This window comes from Chanodichthys erythropterus, chromosome 15 (assembly GCF_024489055.1).
Source record: "Chanodichthys erythropterus isolate Z2021 chromosome 15, ASM2448905v1, whole genome shotgun sequence".
NCBI lineage: Eukaryota > Metazoa > Chordata > Actinopteri > Cypriniformes > Xenocyprididae > Chanodichthys > Chanodichthys erythropterus.
Genome location: NC_090235.1, coordinates 34,291,005 through 34,314,147, shown reverse-complemented (window position 1 = coordinate 34,314,147; position 23,143 = coordinate 34,291,005). Strand labels below are relative to the sequence as shown.

The window sequence follows — 23,143 nt, the reverse complement described above, 5'->3', positions numbered from 1 at the left end:
CCAGTACAGTGAAAATTGGGATTCATCCGTGAAGAGAACACCTCTTCAAAGTGCCAGATGCCATCAAATGTGAGCATTTGCCCACACAAGTCGGTTACGACGACGAACTGCAGTCAGGTCGAGACCCCGATGAGGACAACGAGCATGCAGATGCGCTTCCCTGAGACAGTTTCTGACAGTTTGTGCAGAAATTCTTTGGTTATGCAAAATGATTGTTGCAGCAGCTGTCCAAATGATCTTGGAGGTGAAGATGCTGGATGTGGAGTTCCTGGGCTGGTGTGGTTACATTTGGTCTGCGGTTGTGAGGCCGGTTGGATGTACGCCTTTGGAGACGGCTTATGGTAGAGAAATGAACATTTAATTCACGAGCAACAGCTCTGGTGGACATTCCTGCAATCAGCATGCCAATTGCACGCTACTTCAAAACTTGCGACATCTGTGACATTGTGCTGTGTGATAAAACTGCACATTTTAGAGTGGCCTTTTATTGTGGCCAGCCTAAGGCACACCTGTGCAATAATCATGCTGTCTAATCAGCATCTAGATATGCCACACCTGTGAGGTGGATTGATTATCTCGGCAAAGGAGAAGTGCTCACTAACACAGATTTAAACAGATTTGTGAACAATATTTGAGAGAAACAGGCCTTTTGTGTACATAGAAAAAGTCTTAGATCTTTGAGTTCAGCTCATGGAAAATGGGGGCAAGAACAAAAGTGTTGTGTTTATAATTTTGTTCAGTGTAATTGGCAGAGAGATACTGAAAAATTCACAGTAAACACAAAAGCAAGATTAAAACCAAACTATACTGTAAGCAATTGTGGTTGTGAATACAGTATTACACAGAACGAAAGAAAAGAAATACTTTAACCATGTTTAGTTGAACAGAAACTATGGTTGTGTTTGAAAAAGGAAATCAAGATACTTCTTGTTAGACTTTTGTGTGTTACATAGAGAATTGTGTGTTGTGTTTTTCAAAAAGTGTTTTATGAAATTGAATCAGTGTATGGTTTTGCAGATTTGGTGTGTGCGGTTCTGGTGTTCGAGTGTCAGGTTTCAGAAATTGTGACAAGTAAGGATTTTGTGTATAAGCAGATAAAAAAAAACTGTAAAACTGTTTTGAGAAATGTGCCAAAGCGATGATAAAACTGTAATATAATTCCTGAAGAAATGCACAGAGTTTCAAGTGGTACTCACTGCAGAGTCTATGTTGGCCAGCTCCTCCTCTCTGGACATCCAGTGGGGTGGAGGGCTAGAACTCTCCACCTGTCTGGATGTCGAATGGGGTGAAGAGATAGAGTTGTGGGTAGGGTTATGGTAGGATTAGGGTGTGGTTGTACATTCGCTCCTCCTCACTGGACGTCTAGTGAGGGGGAGCTAACATAAGTTCCACCCATTTGCTCTGCTGTGAGCACCTTCTCTGCAAATATATAGTGTTTTTGAGATGGTGAAGTATGAATGACAAAAGTGTGCATGGATTTTGGAAAATGTGGTAACTGAATGCATTATGTGTGTAAGCAATGAAAAATCATTCAGTTTGGTCCGCATAGACTTCTGTTTTGCTGAATGTGTTAAGACTGAAGAGTTTTGAAAATGTGGCTTCAGTATTGACTCATGCTTGTTACAATTAAAAAAAACCTGTAAACGCTCAATACGCATGAGCATGCCGTCACCATTTTCACAGATCCGCATTTTTGTTGTTTGCACAGAGATGATAATGGTATTGTTTTCAAAAAACTTGCACTTTAAAACCCGTTTTCAAAAGTTTGCATTTGCAGGCCCCCAAAACGCTGTTGTCGTGTAAATGAATGGCCACATAAAAAGTTTTTGAGTTGAAAATGGTGTCATGTAAACGGTCCCTTAGTTAGATGAATATAATTTATACTCTATGTACCGCAGATATAGTATTGTATTGAATTTAAAAAAGACACAGAATTTAATGTCTTCAGTGGTGCAGCAATAGTGAGTGATTTGGCTCTATATCAGAATGGCTGTTACATAGAGCCATATACTGCACGCCTGCTTGTGTGATATTGCTCATATATTGTACATATGTCAATAGTTGTACAGTTTGTTGTGTTGCAAACTGTCTGTTGGATGTTTTCCATTCATCTATCCATCACAGCACTTATTCTTAACATTAACTTTTAAACAAGTAAAAGCATCTTCTAAATGAGCAAATTTATGTAAATGTCTCCTAAAATGAATCTTATTAACAATCGCTCAAACATGTATATATGTATTCAAGGTAGCAGAATAAATTGGTCTTGATTAATACAATTAATTAGAATGCTCTGCTAAAAGCCTAACTGTAAATGTAAATTGTTCATGCTTTTTGGACCACCATCAATCATCACCATCTGCATACTGTGCATGTTGCATATATCAAGTGATAGAAGAAAATAAATAAAACTATACAATGGAAAAGAAAGCACCACATGTGTAGATACAGTATATTGTTTTTTTTTTTTGTTTTTTTTAAATGCAAATTATGTTTTTCTATAAAACAGGAAGAAAAAAGAAAAAAAAACAGTGCATGTAACTCAAAACACAGTAAATGAGATGTTTTATCTTGTGTTGAAACTTCATCTTGTCTGGTACAGATCAATGAGGCATAACATAACCGCTATATTTATTATTATGAACACAGCTGGTATTATATAATAGTTATGGAAGTGAGAAGCTCATATCTTGCAGATCATAAAGTGAATTGCAGTATACAGACCACAGGTTGTGGGTGGGGGTGTTTTTGTGGAATGCAGGAGCAATGTGATTTCCCAAAGGAGAGGAGCATTTTCATGGACTACACTTATAACAGCCCTATTTATTTCTCCCAGTCATACATCTGGTTGACATGAATCTCAAAACCGCTGGGGAAGGCCCCCAGGAAAAGATTTTTATCATACATAATATTTAAGGATGTAATTGCAGAGCTTGTGTGTGCATGCGTTTTTGTGGACACAAATTATGAGGACATAAATTTGTATAATGACATGGGTATTACACTGGTATTACCACTTAAACATGAAATATGATTTCATTTCATGAGTCATCATATTTAAAATAGCTTTAAAAACATACTAAACAATGTTTTATTAAAAATGTAAAAATGCAGAATGTTTTCTGTGATGGGTAGGTTTAGGGGTAGGGGTAGTGTAGGGGGACAGTTTGTACAACATAAAAACCATTACGCCTGTGAAATGTCCTCACTAAGATAGCAAAACAAACGTGTGTGTGTGTGTGTGTGTGTGTGTGTGTGTGTGTGTGTGTGTGTGTGTGTGTGTGTGTGTGTGTGTGTGTTAATTGACAAGGCCACACAAGTTCAGTATCAAGATTGAATTACATTCTTCCTTTTGCCCAAGAACAAAAGATTACTTTGAAAATGTGCTTCAGAAAGAAAAAGTAAGAAAGAAAACCTCATTTAAAATAAATGTATGTCATCCCCAAGGCAGACAATTTGATCTTCATTTTTCCCAGGTAATTGGCAGCTATGTAAATGTCTATGAATCACATTTAGTCCAAAGAGAGCTGTAGAGAAAAACTATTTCATCTCATGCCTATTCCCAGAGCAATTGTCCAGAACAATTGGCAGTGCAATATAGGCTCTTGCATTCTCCCTTTTTTTTTTTTTCCTTTTCTATATTCATCTGTAGCTATAAACACAAGCCTGCTCACTGCTCATTGAGATCTAAAGCAATTGCAGTACTGAGGGTGTCTGGAAGGAGAAGAGTGTATTTGAGAAAAAGACATGAGATGGCTTTGCTTGAGAAAAGAAAGAAAGAAAGAAAGAAAGAAAGAAAGAAAGAAAGAAAGAAAGAAAGAAAGAAAGAAAGAAAGAAAGAGAAAGAAAGAAAGAGAGAAAGAAAAAGAAAACATTACTTCATTTGTGTTGATGGTGACATGCATCTTAATTTATTTTTGCATTTATTATACTGTTTATACATTTATTATATTTATTATACTGGTAAAGGACAAAAATTGTCTTTGGTGAATGCTAAAGTTCAGCTCAAAAGTTCTTGTTAAAAAAGTATGATTGTTTAGAGAACCCAGCATACAAAATGTAATGCCATTCTGATATGCCCCAATTACAATGTAGGGTTTCAAATGTTGATATAATAATAATAATAATAATAATAATAATAATAATTTGACTGCTAAAATTTAAGCATGCTTGCATTAATGTGCATGTTTAAGTAAATTCTAGTTATATGTGTCTCAGACACATGAAGTGGAGTTGAGCTATTACTCAATTTTTACAAGAAATAATGCATCTCAACTGTTTTGTTGTTGTTGTTGTTGTTGTTGTTGTTTTTTGTGTTTTTTTTTAAAGATGTCTGTACAATCTGAGGATTTTTATTTTTCTTCTGCTGTAAAACTGATCGTGCAGACCAAACTGTAAGGCCTAGAGACTTGAAACTTGGCAAGATTATAGATCTAAATGTGGCACTACAGCAATCAAAAATGTGAAACTGCTCATAACTCCTGGAACGTTAGTCATAGACTCAAGTGCCGTGGAATCCTTGGCTAAAGACGAACAAAATATCTCCAATTTTATTTCCACCAGGAACAAATTTCCTCCATTTTGAATTCTGTCCAAAAAGAATTTGTGAACTAGTCCTAGGTTTTTCACCCGATCAGAACCAGTGCAGAAAAAGTTCTCTGCAAACTGAATATCAAAAGTGATCAAAAAAAAGCCAAAATGTTCTAAGTGGGCAGACCCACTTTTACTACATGGCTATAACTCTTGAACATAATGAGATATTTTCACCAAACTCGGTACACCTATGTATGACCTCAATCTTTGGTCACAGTAAAAAAAAAAAAAAAAAAATGCTGCGATTGGACACTTGGTGGTGAAAAAAAAAACAAAAAAAAAAAACTTGAAAATAGCTATAACTATACAACCGTTAGTCCAACTGACTGTCCAAGGAGCCATGAGCATGTTTAACCCTGGAGAACCCAAGAACCCTTTTCTTCTTTGGAAAATTATGAACTATGCATTAAATTACTGCTATAAGTTCACTGAACACCAAAATATCCACTTTTTCAATTTTAACCCTTTATTCCCTAATTTAGGATTAGGGCCAAATTTGACCCATTGGGCTTTAGGCGTATCAAAGAATCACAATAACAAACGCTGTCAATGCAAACTATTTTAAATTTAGGAAAATAATATGTCAACCACACAGCTATATTTAACAATGTTTTATTTTTTTGCTTTATTTGTTGCATGTTAGAGCTGGATTTCAAATGTACAAACACACTTTGGCCAATGGAAACAAGAACACAAGGCCAAAATTACAACTGAAAAAACTAACACCATGGCCTTGACAGGCCAGTGGGCGATTTGGTTGAAACGAGCATCTGCACTCTGATAAACTCGAACAAATCTTGGTGGTGGCTGGGAGGAAGGGCCAGGAGTTGGTGGCCTTTCCCGCCTTCTTGCTGTTCCAACTTCAACCAAGCCTTGAGCAACCAAACCCTGAAACTTGCGAAGTGGCTTGGTTGAAGTTGGAATAGCAAGAAGGCGGGGTAGGCCACCAACTCCTGGCCCCTCCTCCCCGCCACCACCAAAATTTGTTCAAGTTTATCAGAGTGCAGATGTTCGTTTCGACCAAATCGCCCATTGGCCTGTCAAGGAGGAAAATTGCCGTCGATGTGCTGTGTGCAAGGACCTCAAAACTGAAATGCACTGTGAAAAACGTACAGTTCCTCTCTGCATCAACAAAAAAATAAATTGTTTCAAAGACTACCACAATGTCTAGTGTGAGTTCCTCTATGTAGCAGAACAGATTTTTGGATAAGCAAAGACCCGTGGTGTTAGTTTTTTTCAGTCGTGATTTTGGCCTTGTGTTCTTGTTTCCATTGGCCAAAGTGTGTTTGATATAGGTATTTACTTTATTAGTCTCTGGCCCTGTACTACTGAGGTAACTTAGTAAAATATATTATACAAATGAATTTATTTCAAGGCTTTAGCCAAATACAGGACTGTCACCATTCTCCATCTACAAAGTCACTCAGAGAACCAAAGGGTCATTTTTGACCCAGCATTTTTTTAACCCATACACCCAGAGGGTCATTTTTGGCCCATCGTTTTTTGAACTAGCTCAGAGTCGCTAATTTATCCAAAAATAATATAAAACGTACTTCTTGGCATTCTGCAAGCTAATACTAAATAGATTAACAAAAAATACACAATTTTACCAACCGCTGGTTTGCTGAGAAGACGATTTTGTTTGGGTAGGTTTCCAGCTCAACAAAACAGCATATGGTCAGCCATCTTGTTACTACCACTCTGGCAATTGTGAGTTCGATATTCATCCACTAGGTGTCTCTATGCAGGGGCCAGAAGTGGCACTCTGGGCTTTTGAAGTTAAATTTGACAATTTTTTTTTTGTTTGTTCATTTTTGGTAGCAGCAATTAACAGCGGCCAAATTTGACCCCGTGGGTTCTCCAGGGTTAATTGAGTTAACATGGAAAATGTACTTTAAACTAAAAAACAGACACTTTTAAAATGAAAGTGAGCCAATGACTGGTCTTTTGCTGCCATCTGCTGATTGAAGTAGTCATTTTGTCATACTACTCACTAATATTGTTCTATAATCCACATTTACACTTTATAAAATCACTATTCTAACATTTATGATCATATTTTGTCAAAATTCATGACTTAATTTCTATTTAAGTATTAGTATTGATAATTGTGCCACATTATGAGTAATGTGAAACCTGAAGGAGACTTTCTCTGACAGTAAACCTGTGTCTTTCCCTGGGTGGCTCTGCTCTGCCCTGTCTCTGCATTGGTGCTCCTGCCTGGCTAGGTAGGACCTACCAGAGATTTCTGCCATATGTAGTACTGCCCCTCGGGTCAATCCATATGTTTACCTCCACATGTTACCTCCCGTTGGGCAGGATGTGGTCTCTGTAGCATTCCTCTGCATGCTTCCCCAGTGTTTTAGTCATGGTTGAATGGCCAGGATTCTGTTTTGGCTTCTCAGCAAAGCATGAATGAAGAGAGATAAACCCCGTCCTATATATACCTATATGTCCGGGTAGGTGTGACTTGGCATGCAAATCTCACTGGCCAATGTTCATTGGCTCGTTTTGTTACCACTTGTAGATGATTGGGCTCCCAGGCAAGACCCCGTGACGTCAGTCCAACGTAACATCTCCTTTCCTCCTTCAGGGAACAGGGGTTACATCAGTAACCTAGACGTTATTTTTGCTTTGGTATTTTTTGTTAAACTAAAGGCAAAAGTTCCTTCTCCAGTTGTATTTGTGCTATTGCTGATTTGTTCTTATTTAATTACTGAGTGTTTACTTGTCTTTAAGAATGCTTGAAATTTATATTAGTTAGTCTAGTTGTTTTTGCTGAGGTATTTTTGTTAAAAAGAAAGACAAATGTTCTTTGTGTAAGTGTTCTTTAGCCTGTTGATTTTTGTTCATGGTATTCAAAATGTTTTGCAAAAAGTTTTGTATATATATATATATATATATATATATTGGAATCAAAACTAGGAATAGATAAGAATCGGAATTGATAAGCAGTTCTGTTCTGGTTTTCCCCCATGTTCCTTAGTTTCCTTAATTTCTTGTGTTTTTATGTTCCTTTGTTGTTTTATTAGTATTGTCATTAAATGTATACCCTTAAATTTAGTTCCTCCTTTTCCAGGTTCCCTCAGCTCACCTCACATTTTATTTGTATTCTTTATTCTTCAAATGATGATATCCTGTTATTTTCCATAGTCACTAAGATTCTTTAATACCTGAAATAACATCATATCAGATTTTACCTTGCGTAAAATTTACGTAGAAATATTTTTTTAAAACGTAAAACTGTATCTTTTCAAAGTCAATACAACTGAACTGCATGTGCTCTATTCTGTTTTCTCTTGTTAACCATCACTTTGAATCCCTAACAACAGTTGAAATTGTCCTCATTCTGTGGCAACCCAGCAGTCAAGCATGTTAAGCCACTGTCAAGAAAGCATTCATCTCTTGACGTCTCAGACATTCAGCTGAGATTTAGTTGGGCAGTTCCTCCAAAGACCCGTGGGATGATGAGATTTGGATGACCTGTGTTCTGAGGACACAGTCTGGGAAGGATTCACTGAAAAGCTGCAGAACTTTATCTTGCAATGTGTCACCTCAAAAAAAAAAGGCTGTTTTAAGGTGTGGTCACATTTACCATAGTCATTTCAATAGGAATCCATGCAATTGGGAATTTTGTGTCAAGGTGAAAAGTTTCCCCACACAGATTGCAACGTGTTCAAGTTGACCAACAGAAAGCTGCATGGTGAGTTGTGCTTCATACTGTACATCACTATACTATAGACCACATGTGCTCAATCCTGTACTTGCAGATCTACCTATCTGCAGAGTTCAGATCCAACTCTGATCTGTCATCAAGTACTCCTGAAGATCTTAATTAGCTGGTTCATTTGTGTTTGATCAGGGTTGGAGCTGAACTTTGCAGGAAGGTCCCACATGGAAAAAACTTATATAAACATATATGTTTCAATATAGGTTTTGATATAGGTTTTTAATATATGTGACATATAAAATTGGCCGTTTTCCTATATTATATGTACATATTATATGTATATGTACATATTATATTATATGTACATATTATATGTTATATGTTACATATATTTTGTTATTTCCTTCTTTTCCACTATCTTCGTACAAGAAAGAATTGACCTTGTAAATGTTTCTGGAAAACGTGTAGATATCATAGTTAATATATCATGTTAATTGCCATAGTTAAATTCAATAACATGCCAATTACATGTTATACCAATTTCAAGTGTTCGCACATACATAAGTTCTTGCATAATTTTTTTCCGTTAACTCTTAGTTTTTGCCTTAATAATAGAAAATATAAGCTAGGCATCATGTATGACAGTCAAAAATGAGATATGAGCTACAAAATGACCAGATCCTGCCATTAGCTATATAGAAGACATATCTTGTATGTATAGGGCTTATATGTGGATATGAAGAAGCAATATAGGAGACCTATATTTCCTGTATATGCACATATATACACCTCAATTTTGCCTATATGTGGCATATATACGCATATATGCAGCATATATATTATCATATATGTGCATATATGCAGCATATATGTGCATATACACTGCATATATGTTTCATATATGCGCATATATCCACATATAGGTTCTTTCCATGTGGGGTAGATCTCCAGGAACAGGATTGGGCAACCCTGCTATAGACAATGGACCTATTTTGTCCTCAAAATTTCACCAAAATTTCACAAAATTGACCACACCACTATTCACTAAACAAAAATCAAGTATAAAAAGGTACCATCTGAGTTAACATAGTCCTGGCTCTATGTATATGTGTGGAATCACCTTATTCATTTTTATTTTCCTGGCACAATAAATGTTGCTCTATTTCAGCCCATGTTGGGTAACATTTTACTTATATAATGCATTATAAAAGTATTTCAAATTAATTAATTATGCTGTGTAATGCACGTTATAATGCATTGCATTATAAATAATTGTAACCATCGTTATAATACATTATAATACTTGTTATTCCTTTAGGAAGTATAATGCATTAAAACACAACCAATTTCAGATGCAACAATGAACCTGCAAATATTGTAATGCATGTAAACTTTGGTTACACCTATTTATGAAAGATAAAATGCATTATATTGCATATGTATACCTTTATAATGCATTATACACAAAGGCTTTAAGTGAATTTATTATTGCATGTTGTAATTTAAATGTTATTTTAAATAAATGTTTGTGTATATTTTGTAGTGATAATGGCAGCAGTAATTAATTTTCATATGGTGGTGAAGTTATAATTGTTACAACCAGTAACTCATAACCACATGAGATGACAATGGACAAATGAGAAAATAGAACTGATGTACACATGACTAGATCAACCAATGAGAACATGACACATACACAAGGGGAGAAATCACATGACCAGAAACTGAAAGAAGACTATGAGAATTACAAAATGAAAAAAAAAATAATAATAATAAAATAAATAAATAAAAACATTAAAGATGAAAGTGAATACAATACCAACGGTACAACAATATTGTACATTTAAGAATGCCATGTAGTCTGCTACTGTACATATTCCACAACCTGACATTCTACAACCTGCAAGATGGAGAACTGCACATGTGTTCAGTGCTTGTCTGCGCAGATATGCTCATTTGCATAATTTATTTTTGTGAATCAGGTGGTAAATAAACGCTAAGTGTGCATCCAAATTAATTACTTGAATAGAGCGCAAAAATAATTCTCTGTGAATTACCCATCCGTTTCCTTGGTTTCTGTGATTTCTTGTATTGGTTGCATATTATGGCTATACTCAAGCTCAAATAAACTGGCTTATAATTGTGCATCAGTGCTTTGTTTATAAATAATAATGTAGATTAATATGGACTTTTTGGATTAGCATCCTTTGGCAAATAATTCAGCTTGTATTTTACCCCCAACCAGGCAGCATCAGATGAAAATGCCTCCTGATGTCTGTGTTCATGCTGAGTTTGTGAAGATGAATGACATAAAGTTGTTTTGTTTTGTTCAGAATTAGCTCAACATGAGGTTTGTTCGGATTGACTCTCCTGTGAACATATCCGTCAGCATATAGAGTTAATTACTGCAGAAACATAGACTCCTGTCTTATTATCACAGAGGACTATAACAAAGCCTGAGAGAATAGGAAATATGTTTTTGTTTAGTTAAATATTAATCTGTATATGTGCATTGCTTAACACAGTTTAGAAGTAGAACTGTGTCATAGCAAGACAGTCCCCAGTTCCGACTGAACCAGGATGCTGATCAAAGATTGGGCTCTAAATGAGTTCAGTGATTCAGATCAAATAATGATTATGTGAAACATAACCAACACCACCTGATCATCTTTTCTGTTTGTTTGACTTACTGTTATAACAGCCCAAACAAAATCTAACATTAAATAGTCAAGGGCAGGGATGGACAACTCCGGTCCTGGAGGGCCAGTGTCCAGCAGAGTTTAGCTCCAACCCTAATCAAACACACCTGAACCAGCTAATCAAGGTCTTTAGGATTAGTAGAAAGTTATAGGCAAGTGAGTTTTTATCAGGGATGGAGATAAACTCTGCAGGACACTGGCCCTCCAGGACCGGAGTTGTCCATCCCTGGTCAAGGGTCAAGAGCTCAACTAAAGCAAACCCTCATCTCCATGATGGTGGCTTAAAAATTGTGATTTTCTCCTTTGGTGATTCTGCTTGTTATCATTAGGTGTCTTCAATAATGGTCAATCATCACTCAATTAATCACTTAATTATCTCATTAACTCTGACACTGCTTCAATGGTACTTTAACTCAGTAGTGCGCAAACACATGAACACTAAGGCTACGTCTACACTAATCCGGATATATTTGAAAACTGAGTTTTTGTCTAAAAACGCTCCGCGTCCACACTTTCATTTTCAAACGTTTTCCAAAAGTTGCTCATCCACACTGAAACGTATGAAAACGCTTACATCCCCCTACTGCGCATGAGTAAAGCTTTGAACTGCGTCATTTCTGCTAGGCGTTTATTTACTTTCCGCCACTAAACAGCAACTGCAAGGAAACATTCTGGCTTCTTTGAAGAAACACAACCTGCAGTATGTACAAACTGACATACATTTTTAACAAGGCTTTCAAAACGGAGAGCATCCAAAACAACTGCTGTACAATGTCGTTCAGCATCTTGGCTGAATTGATCATATGACTGCATCATATGACTAAAAATGCGTCATCGTATTCAAAAGCCTCCGTTTTCACAGTCCACACTACGACGCAAAGACGCCGTTTTCAAATGTATCCGCTTTGGAGAGCATTTTCCAAAAGCTACATTTTCGTTGACTTAAAACGCCGTCTCAGTGTGGATGGAAGGCCAAAACGGAGAGAAAAATATACGTTTTCAAACGAAAATGTATTAGTGTGGACATGGCCTAAGCAGTGTTATATGGCCTGGGCATAGCCTACTATTAGATAAATCTTACCTATTTACATATGACTTACAAATATGAATCACTTTAAGTTTATTAGTTTGTTTATGTAAAAACTATGTAATCCAAATGGATGGAAATTTTGTATGTGATTCAATTACATAAAACTTATGTTTAGCCTGAAATATTTTTGAGTGTATATTTGAGTGTATGCTTGGCCCCTATATAGGGTTGGGTTGCTTTTAAAAAGCAATTAATTACTAGTTACTAATTACAACAGTGTAATTAGATTTCTGTACTAATTACTCTCTCTAAAAATATTGGATTATCTCCCTTTTCTCCAGTCTATTTGGTTAGCCATGCCTGTCATGCCTGCCATGCCTGAAGCTCAATCAGATTAAGTTATGGGTCATACTTTGTGATTGGTTGATCAGGTACCAGTCAGTGTCCAGGCAGTACTCATATTATAAAAACATAAAATCTTATTTGTTTAAACCAAAAACCATGTGATGTCCATTCCAATGGGTGCAGGGTCTGAAGGGGTTATGTTTAAAAGTAGGTCTATCACCAGAGGGGACAAACAAGAAGATGTAGATGAGCAACAAAATCAACACAAGGAAACTTCACTCCAGTGACTTTTCTCATACACCACAGAACAAAAAAATCACTTTTATAACAAATGTCAATCTGGTTTTGGATGATTTCTTCGCTTTGCCCAAGGCTAAAGTGCAAAATATTGTCATTAATAAATAATCACTTAGAGTAATTATTTAATTTTTAATGTGTTGGCCAGGGAATAATAGAGGACTTTCCTGAATATCGGAGCAGCGCACACACACACACACACACACACACACACACACACACACACACACACACACACACACACACACACACACACACACACATTTTATTTACATATATCTGTGTGACAAAAGTACCATAAAATGTTCATAATAGTAACCCATTCTATTTGTGCACTATATTCCAGGTATTCAGAAGCCATATGACAGCTCTGTGAGGAAAATAATGCAATTCAAACTTATGCACTGATAATCAGCACCATAACACTAAATTGTCACCGTTTGTACATTCAAAAATTGTCAACAGAAGCATTATCAAACAGTATAATCTTTTTTAATAAGACAATAATTGCTTTTATGGAAGGAATGAAGGAAAGGCTTAGAGGGGATAATTGACAAAATAAATTTCACTCTTCCTCATACAAAGCTATTGTATGCCTTTGGGGAACTTGAAGAACCAGCACCTTAGTCATTTGGCCATTTTTGGGAATACATTTTTGCTCAGTATTTTTAAGAAATCCTCAAAAGCACTGTAAAAGGTTTTGCCACAAACTCAACTGACTGGCTTCTCTCCTGTATGATTTCATATGAGTTTCTTCAGACATTACATGAATTATGATTCATGTAGAACTTCCAGAACTTCTGATTGAGGCTGTGTGACCTCCTATTGAACTCCTTTCTTCAAATTGAACATAAAAATAAAAAAACTCTACAAATAACAAAAAATATTCTTGTCACTTCATGATATTAAGTTTGAACCACTGTAGTCACGTAGACGGTTGTAACAATATCTTTAGTACCTTTGTGGACCTCAAAAGGTGCAATGTCATTGCTGCATATGTGTGGATCAGATACCCTCAAATTCCATTAAGAATATATTCATTTGTGTTATGAAGACAAACAAAGGTCTTACGGTGTCACGATCATTGCCCGTTCCTGTTCACTCCGGACTACATTTCCCATGATCCTCCATTGCTCATCACCTGCACTCACTTCACAATCACTCCACACTAATCACCACACCCAGCTGCCACACATTACCTGGACTATAAAGGACTCATACACACACCACCTCACCGCAAAGTCTTGATTACACCGTGTGTCATTTCCGAGCATTACTATTCCTGCCTGTCTGCCTGTCTGCCTGTCTGCCTGTCTGCCTGTCTGCCTGTCTGCCTGTCTGCCTGTCTGCCTGTCTGCCTGTCTGCCTGTCTGCCTGTCTGCCTGTCTGTCTGCCTGTCTGCCTGTCTGCCTGCCTGTCTGCCTGTCTGCCTGCCTGCCTGCCTGCCTGCCTGCCTGTCTGCCTGTCTGCCTGTCTGCCTGCCTGTCTGCCTGTCTGCCTGTCTGCCTGTCTGCCTGTCTGCCTGTCTGCCTGTCTGCCTGTCTGCTACCGTTACTACCTGTTCCTGGTTCTTGACCCGTTGCTGCCTGTCCTGACCCTTGCCTGTTATACTGTTCTGTGAATGATATCCGCCTGTCCTGACCATTGCCTGTTTCCTGATTACGATTCTGCCTGTCCCTTGCTGTTCTCGTCTGCTCCTGATTGACCCTGCCTGTACGACATTCTTAATAAAGCTTGCATTTGGATCTTACCATGACTCCTGGTACGTTACAGAAGACTTTGCCGCCACCAAGATCCAGCAGCTTTCCCGGAGGATCTCATTACGGTATGGACATTAATCAATTGCTATTGTGGAGTTCGCAAGGCACGCGATCGTTGGAGGAATATGTGCAGGAGTATCTAAACATTGCTTACCTCTCTGATCTTCCGGACTATGCACTGATTGACTTTTTTTGTGATGGCGTCAACCAGCCTCTCCAGAATAAATTAAGACGAGAGGGACCGTGTTCATCACTTAGCAGCTTTATGAACTATGCATTGTTGACTGTTTGCTCTCCGTTTACTGTGGGTGTCGCGGAGGAATGCGACACCATGGTGAGTCCCGTAATGGCCGCCGCGCCAGGTTACACGCACAAGATGGCGGCTATCATCACAACAGCAAAAGTTCATGTCGCCACTGATCGCCTAGAGCAATGTCACGTCGCCACTGATCGCCCAGAGCAAAGTCACGTCGCCGCTGAATCACGTCACATCTCTGGATCTGTCTGGGAGTGGAGAGGGTTGCGTTCCAGTGTGGCTGATTCACCGCTGATGTCGGTTCGAGCGGCTGGAATTCCCAAGCATCAGTCGGCCGCTTCGCACTCAAGCCCGCCGGCCGCCAGGTTACACGCACAAGATGGCGGCTATCATCACAACAGCAAAAGTTCATGTCGCCGCTGATCGCCCAGAGCAACGTCACGCCTTCGTTGATCGCCCAGAGCAATGTCACGTCGCCGCTGATCGGCCAGAGCAACGTCATGCCTTCGCTGATCGCCCAGAGCAACGTCACGCCTTCGCTGATCGCCCAGAGCAATGTCACGTCGCCGCTGATCGCCCAGAGCAACGTCATGCCTTCGCAGATCGCCCAGAGCAACGTCACGCCTTCGCTGATCACCCAGAGCAATGTCACGTCGCCACTGATCGCCCAGAGCAAAGTCACATCGCCGCTGAATCACGTCACATCTCTGGATCTGTCTGGGAGTGGAGAGGGTTGCGTTCCAGTGTGGCTGATTCACCGCTGATGTCGGCGCGAGCGGCTGGAATTCCCAAGCATCAGTCGGCCGCTTCGCACTCAAGCCCGCCGGCCGCCTCGCTCTCAAGCCCGCCGGCCGCCTCGCTCTCAAACCAGCCGGCCGCTTCGCACTCAAGTTCGTCGGACACTTTGCACGCAAGTGCGTCTGTTTCAACGCTCTCAAGTGCGTCTGTTTCAACGCTCTCAAGTGCGTCTGTTTCAACGCTCTCAAGTGAGTCTGTTTCAACGCTCTCAAGCTCGCCTGTTGCAACGCACTCAAGCGCCCTGGACGTGATGGACAAGATGGCTGCTTTGCCAGTGCCTACGGGCAAGATGGCCGCCCCTTCGGTGCTCACGGAGGTAGGGGGCGTTCCAGCCATTGAGTCCGCTCCAGAACCCGCTTCAGCCAGTGAGTTTTTACCCCGTGTGTCATTTCCGAGCATTACTATTCCTGTCTGCCTGTCTGTTACCGTTACTACCTGTTCCTGTTTCTTGACCCGTTGCTGCCTGTCCTGACCCTTGCCTGTTATACTGTTCTGTGAATGATATCCGCCTGTCCTGACCATTGCCTGTTTCCTGATTACGATTCTGCCTGTCCCTTGCTGTTCTCGTCTGCTCCTGATTGACCCTGCCTGTACGACATTCTTAATAAAGCTTGCATTTGGATCTTACCATGACTCCCGGTACGTTACATACGGGTTTGGGATGACATGAGGGTGGGTGAGTACTTAATAACAGAAATTTCCTTTTTGGGTGAACTAACCCTTTAAAGCATTTAAAGCTTTGATAAGTCTTAAATTGATAACAACAATTAGTACAATGGTGTATCACTATAAGAGACACTACAGTGACAGCATCTGCTGGTATTTTTTTTTAAAGAGACATGTACTGTATGTGTTCAGTGCTTTTGTTTTTTGAAGTCTGATGTATAACTCGTACACCCCTTATGACTCACATAAAACCATTTTGTGGTTAATGACACATCACCATATGCTGATCTCTTTAAATCTGTTCAGAAACTCCAGTGAAGCATGATTGTGCTGCATTATAATCTACTAACAAATTTAAACATTTCATATTCATATATGTTGGATAAATGTTTCTATTTAATAATAATATGGTAAGCAACAGAGAACAATATTTCTGGCAAATATACATTGCTAGTGTGGATGATTTTGACGTCATGAGCAGGATATTAAGTTTGGACCGTCTGCCTGTTGGCTGGTCTGGAATTCACACAATCTGCGCTAGAGAGGGAAACATGCTGCTAGAGTGCTGCGGTGAGTCAGACAAAAGCACGCACAAGCACAAAAACGTGAAATGAAGACATGATCTGTCTCTCAACTGCGTGTAAACACATGATTGCATTTGCATTATTTATCTTTGCCTCATTCTGATTATTTCTACAACCTTTCCAACCAACAAAAATGAAATATCTGTTCTAAAAGAGGTACAATATTTTGGCTCTCACAGAGATATATTACTCTGATATATTTTACTAATTTTCTCATCTCAGTCCAGGTTGTTCCAAATGTGCATTTTTTTAATGATTGAGTGATTGATTTTTTTTGAGGAACAAATTCTTAAAAATGCACTTGCTCCTCTTTTTTGAAACCAGGCACAGTAAATCGGTCTATATTTAAAGTGAATTTGTGTGCTTCAGTGGAGGTAAGATTATAGTAAAGAGAATTGTGTACATTCTTCAAAAACTTTGTGTTCTACTGAAAAATGTAGCGGCATACAGGTTTGGACAGCCTTTGAAAAATGTTCCTCTGCTACATGGAAATCTCCAAAAATATAACATTTTACAATAAGGTTCATTAGTTAAACATAAGTAAATGTATTAACCAACATGAACTAACCATAAGCAATACATTTGTTACTGCATTTACTAATCTTCGTTAATGATAGTTGATGAAAATACAGTTGTTCATTGTTTGTTCATGTTAGTTCACGGTGCATTAAAAGACTAGTTCACTTTCAAATAAAATTTTCCTGACAATTTACTCACCCCATGTCATCCAAGATGTCCATGTTTTTTTTTTTTTTTTTAGAAATTAAGGTTTTTGATGAAAACATTCCAGGATTATTCTCGTTATAGTGAACTTCAATGGCCTCCAAACGGTTGAAGGTCAAAATTACAGTTTCAGTGCAGCTTCAGAGAGCTTTAAACGATACCAGACAAGGAACAAGGGTCTTATCTAGCGAAACGATTGGTCATTTTTGAAAAAATGTAAATGTATATGCTTTATATAAACAAATGATCGCCTTCCGATTGGTTCCGCCACACTTTCGTATTCTTCAAAAAGCTTATGCTGCATGTCCTACGCCTTCCCTATTCTACTTACGGAAAAAAAATTTAACTGGCGCTGCGTTCATTCTGTAAGTCCACTATAAGGGGAATAATCCTGGAATGTTTTCATCAAAAACCTTCATTTCTTTTCAACTGAAGAAAGAAGGAATTGGACATCTTAGATGACATGGGGGTGAGTAAGTTTATCAGGAAAATTTTATTTGAAAGTGAAATAATTCAAACTAATGCTAACAAGATTTTAATAATGTTTTAATTTTAGTAAATGTTGAAATTAACATTAACAAAGATTAATAAATGCTGTAGAAGTGCAGTTCATTATTAGTTCATGCTAATTAATGAAGTTAACTAATGTTAACTAATGAACCTTATTGTAAAGTGTAACCAATGCACCTATGCTGATATAAACATTTTGATTACAGGAGCATATTATAAATGAATGAAGACTCATTTTATTGCTGTTCCTTGCATAATACATTATGACCTCAAAACACCTTTACTATAATGCATGACTTGTAAACTAACAAATTTTTAATGTCTGAATCACATAACCAGTTCTATACAGCTTTTCTGATGTAGTAAACTTGCTTGAAAGCTCACATGTTACAGAACTGCACTTGCTTGTGGTGAGCATAAACCTCACCACAAGCATGTTTTTCAGTGAGCCAAGGTTGGCTTTTCATTCCTATTCCTTAAAAAAAAAAAACACATATGTTAAATTATTAAAAACTACTAATAATAATGTAAATGTTTCTTCTCTTCTTAGAAAATGGTATTTGGCTTTAAAAATCCATAGCATAAATATGCTGTGGATGTAGATGTAGTTAATGTCCATCACCATATGGGGGGAACAACAACACAAGGCAATTACAGACTCATTCCATCACCCATTCCACCTTATATTTAAACATATAACAATGATGCTGTTTTTTACCAGACAAACTCACTTGCTGGACAGAATAATGTTGGTGTTAAAATTATAAACAGGCTTGCTTGTCCATCCTCAGCTCAATAATCAGACGCAGTACTCCTCATTTGCAGAGGTCTCGTGACAGGTGATGAAAAGACCCTCAGACAGACCACTGACAAGTGCCTTGAGCTTCAATTCAATTGTGTGATCCAACATCATTATCAGCCTTGAAGCACTTACGCCCACCATCTTCTGATGACAGACTGTATGAGGGTATAACCTGGTTGTACTCCAATGTATTTTTCTTTTCTGTTCATTCCAAAATGAGCACATTTTATTTTTCTCTCTTCCTACTCCCACAATCTATCATTTCCTGCTTTCAGCTTTGCTCATAAAATAATGCTTAGAAGATTGAATTTTTACAGAAGCAATTTCAGCACATTTCGACCACTCCAAGTTGCTGGTGACCACTTCTGCTAAATGATTTATTTGTTTATTTCTTCTTCTTTCTTTCTCTCTCTCTCTCTCTCTCTCTCTCTCTCTCTCTCTCTCTCTCTCTCTCTCTCTCTCTCTCTCTCTCTCTCTCTCTCTCTCTCTCTCTCTCTCTCTCTCTCTCTCTCTCTCTCTCTCTCTCTCTCTTTTTTTTTTTTTTTTTTTTTTTTTTACAGTGAGCTACTGCTTGTGTGAGAAGATGTTGAAATGGAATTAGAGGAAGATGAATTTACAGAATTGGAATAATAATAATAATAATAAACAAAAAAACAAACAAAAACAAAATCTAGTCCCACTAAAAACAAATATATAGGCATGGTCAAAAGTTTACATACACCTTGCAGAATCTGCAAATGTTGATTATTTTAACAAAATAAGAGAGATCTAAGAAATGCATTTTATATATATATTTGTTTTATTTAGTACTGTCTTGAATAAGATATATTACATAAAAGATGTTTACATATAGTCCACAAGACAAAAGCTGAATTTATAAAAATGACCCCCATACAAAAGTTTACATACACTTGATTCTTAATACTGTGCCTGGATGATCCATTAGTGTTTTTGTTTGTTTGTTTGTTTGTCCCCCCCCCCCCCCCCCCATATTATATGCATAAGGATACAATTACTCTGACTCATGGTTGACGTACTGTATTTAATTAATATATTTTCTATAATGCTTTATTGATTATTTACTGTAAAAACCTTATATGGGCAATGATTTAACTGTTACATAGGTATTTTATTTATAATACAAAAAACTATAACATTTGTATGATGTATTATAGTGTTCACCCAGCAGTACTGTGAGTGTTAGTCTGAAGAACGTTGCAGAGTTATACGTGTGTGCAGAACCTGCTGTACAGAGTTAAATTTGAGGTCAAAAAGATAAGGATGAGACTGCTCTACATATCACCAGATGACTTATTTATGCACAAAGTAGAGAAGAAAACATGTATTAGAGAAATTTTAAATGTTATGTGTTAAGTATGTTGCTCTAGATGAAAAGTGATGCAGACAAGAGGAGAAGAGCTCACTATATGCAGAGGAGAACATCATGCAACATAAACAAGGGGACATTCCCAGTCTGGATGACCTCAACTGGGGAGGGCACTAACATCAGATGCTGCTTCGTGACCACCTGAAGAGCGTCACCGGTACCAGCACCATAATTTGCAATCAATAAACTGACTAACCTAATTGTAATCAATAAACTGACTTCTATTTTTTTTTTTAATAAAGCCTCCCAAGGCACTGATTTATGATGTTGAGCCAGAACAGGCCAGAGATTTTTTTTTTTTTTTGGTCTGACTGTGTGTAAATTAAAGTGAACATAATTTAGGTCAGATTTGACTCTCTTACCTAAACTGAGAATAATAAAAAAATAAGGTAAAGATGTCAAATTATGCACCATAAAACAAATATATATATACAATTCAATTCACTACTTAAATTCACATTCGAATTACAATTGTGCATTTTGTTTGCTACAAATTTTGTTAAAAGGCATTCTCAATTTTTTAATTCAGGTTTGCACATTCATTTGTCTTGATGAAATCAAACAATGATTTGACTTGCTTGACATGTTTTTTCTTAATATCTTTAATCTTCATAACAATTTAGATGTAGGTTACAGAATTAATCTTTGTAAACAACATAAATTAATGATTGTTGCTTGTGTTCTCATTGCACTCCTAATATATCTTTCTCAGTGTATTATAATTTTGGAATTATTCAAAGTGAAAGCACCTTGTGTTAAAGCTAAGCTCTACTTTACTTTGACGCAAAGAAAAATGAGCGCTCAATTAGTACATTGATTAAAGCTGTCTGTGTAGAAGCACCAGTATCAGGAGAATACCAATTAATGTCATTTTGAAAACGCACAGCTGGTGCAGTTCCTTTTTACACAATGTCATTTTCCAGACAACCCAGCGACTTGAAGACTCTCGCTGTGGTTGTCAGCTAAAAGCTGATACATTAAAAAGATATTCTGCCTTGCACAAAAAAACAAAAAACAAAAAAAAAACTGTGCTTTATGTAATGGAATGAGAAACAATTAAAATTGTGAATCATGGCCCACAGCGATGTTTGATAGATTTTATTTTAAAAGGGTGCAGTTAGAAATGTCATTTGAGCACCACCTCTTCGCCTCCACTCACAGAGAGCATATATTACCTCACAGAGAGATATTTATCACATTTAAATAGCACACTCTGGAATGAAATGGAAAAGGGTTCACAAAATATGAGATGAGCCGTCTCTTGAGATATCCACGGTGGTTGTGCCCCATAATGCTATTTCCATCAGATGATCCCAAAATGAGGTCATTTCCTGTCCTAGCTCTCTCTTACTGATGACTTCAACAGTACCACAGCACTGAGCATATTCTCTTTCAAGACTTGAAACCTCATAAATAAGAAGACCGTAGCATAATCACCCATGAGCAGAAAGCTGCAGACAACCAATTAATGCATATTGATTACAATCGGGGACAGAACTACCAATCAACACCTGCTAAGTTCGTCCTCCCCACTCATTACAATTTGTTCACAAAAAAAGCGTATGGAAAATATCTAATATTGCTAATCCCCTGGTCTAAGACATGAACCAAATAAGTAAAGTAATGCATGACCTGCATCCAGTGCTTTCACGCTGTGCTTTTGAAAAATGTCAGGAAATGGCTCTAATTATTTATTTTTACAATGTGCATTTGCTTATTTACCTAGAATATCTGATTCACACATTAATGTAATATGCCCAAATCAGCACACAATGTAAAATAGAGACCAGGGACAAGCTGTCACAGTGGTTTTATCTCATGTTTACAATGTTTTGCTTGTTTTCCCTAGCAGTGTTTTTTTATTATTATTATTATTTTATTAGCAGTGTAATTTTATTATTGTTTTTTTTTGTTTGTTTTTTTGTTTGTTTGTTTTTTAATTGTAATAGTATATTTTTATAATAGCTGTTATGTACACAAGTGAACATAATAAACCAAAATGACCAGACAAGAGTAAACTAATAAATGGTTTAAAAGAAAGGTTAAACTGTTCTAATTTTTCCTAAATGTCAGGTCGAGGCAGGTTGATACATGGTTTTTATGTTAAAATTGTATGCAAGCAGACTATAACAACAGTGTGATATTTTTTGTGGTGCAATTATCTGTTTCATAAATATCTCTGTGCTTTGTAATTGTTTTAATGTTTGACAACTAATCTATAGTGTAGCAACATATGTCACTAATGGGTCAATGTCACAAAAGGTTTAAAAAGTTTAGGCTATCATTTTTTTTTTTTTTTTTTTTTTTTCCCTTGAGGCATATGGTTCAGTTGGTTTATTTTGTAGACAAAACATGATAGCCTAATCTAAACAAATTAGATGATAGATAGATAGATAGATAGATAGATAGATAGATAGATAGATAGATAGATAGATAGATAGATAGATAGATAGATAGATAGATAGATAGATAGATAGATAGATAGATAGATAGATAGATATTCGAAACATCTTTTGTTTTGTCTTGCTTACCTGACCACCCCGTACATCACTAGGATGTTTCCCAGAAGTCCCACCACGCAGATAACGGAGTAAAGAGCAGTAATGGAAATGGCGATGATGATTCCCGCGGGGCTCTTTACCGGGTTCGGCTCGGTGTAGTTCCTCCCGTCGGGAACGAACCCCATAACATCGTCAGGAAAAGTAACATTAAATGGGTTAATGGAGTAAAGGTCTGACATGTCTGCACCGGGGATGACAGACGGCTCCATCGCTTCAGTGTCGCTGCCCGCTCACTGAGGGGCTGGAAAGTTGCGTCCGACGATTTGAACTTCTCGATCTCAGAGCAGGAAAAAAATGTAGAACTATAATATAAGCTTTTGTGCAGGGATCGTCACGCGTTTGTTATAAACTAAAGTCCATCAAGGGTGAATGACAGTAAAAACGAAAGCTTCCCTCTGTTCAGCTTTCGTCTACAGGTGTGAGATGCTCTGCTCTCTGAACGGATCTGCTAGAAGGCTCAAA

At 37.5% G+C, this 23,143-nt stretch overlaps 1 protein-coding gene across 1 annotated transcript in view; it reads right to left on the bottom strand.

Moving 5' to 3' along the window:
- The window catches only part of oprd1a (opioid receptor, delta 1a), a 28,427-nt gene extending 5,537 nt beyond the window's left edge, over positions 1–22,890 (bottom strand). Inside the window, exon 1 of the mRNA XM_067411617.1 lies at positions 22,652–22,890. Coding sequence (XP_067267718.1) covers positions 22,652–22,890 — 239 coding nt within the window. The remainder of the gene's footprint in view (positions 1–22,651) is intronic.
- Positions 22,891–23,143: the final 253 nt, after the last annotated feature.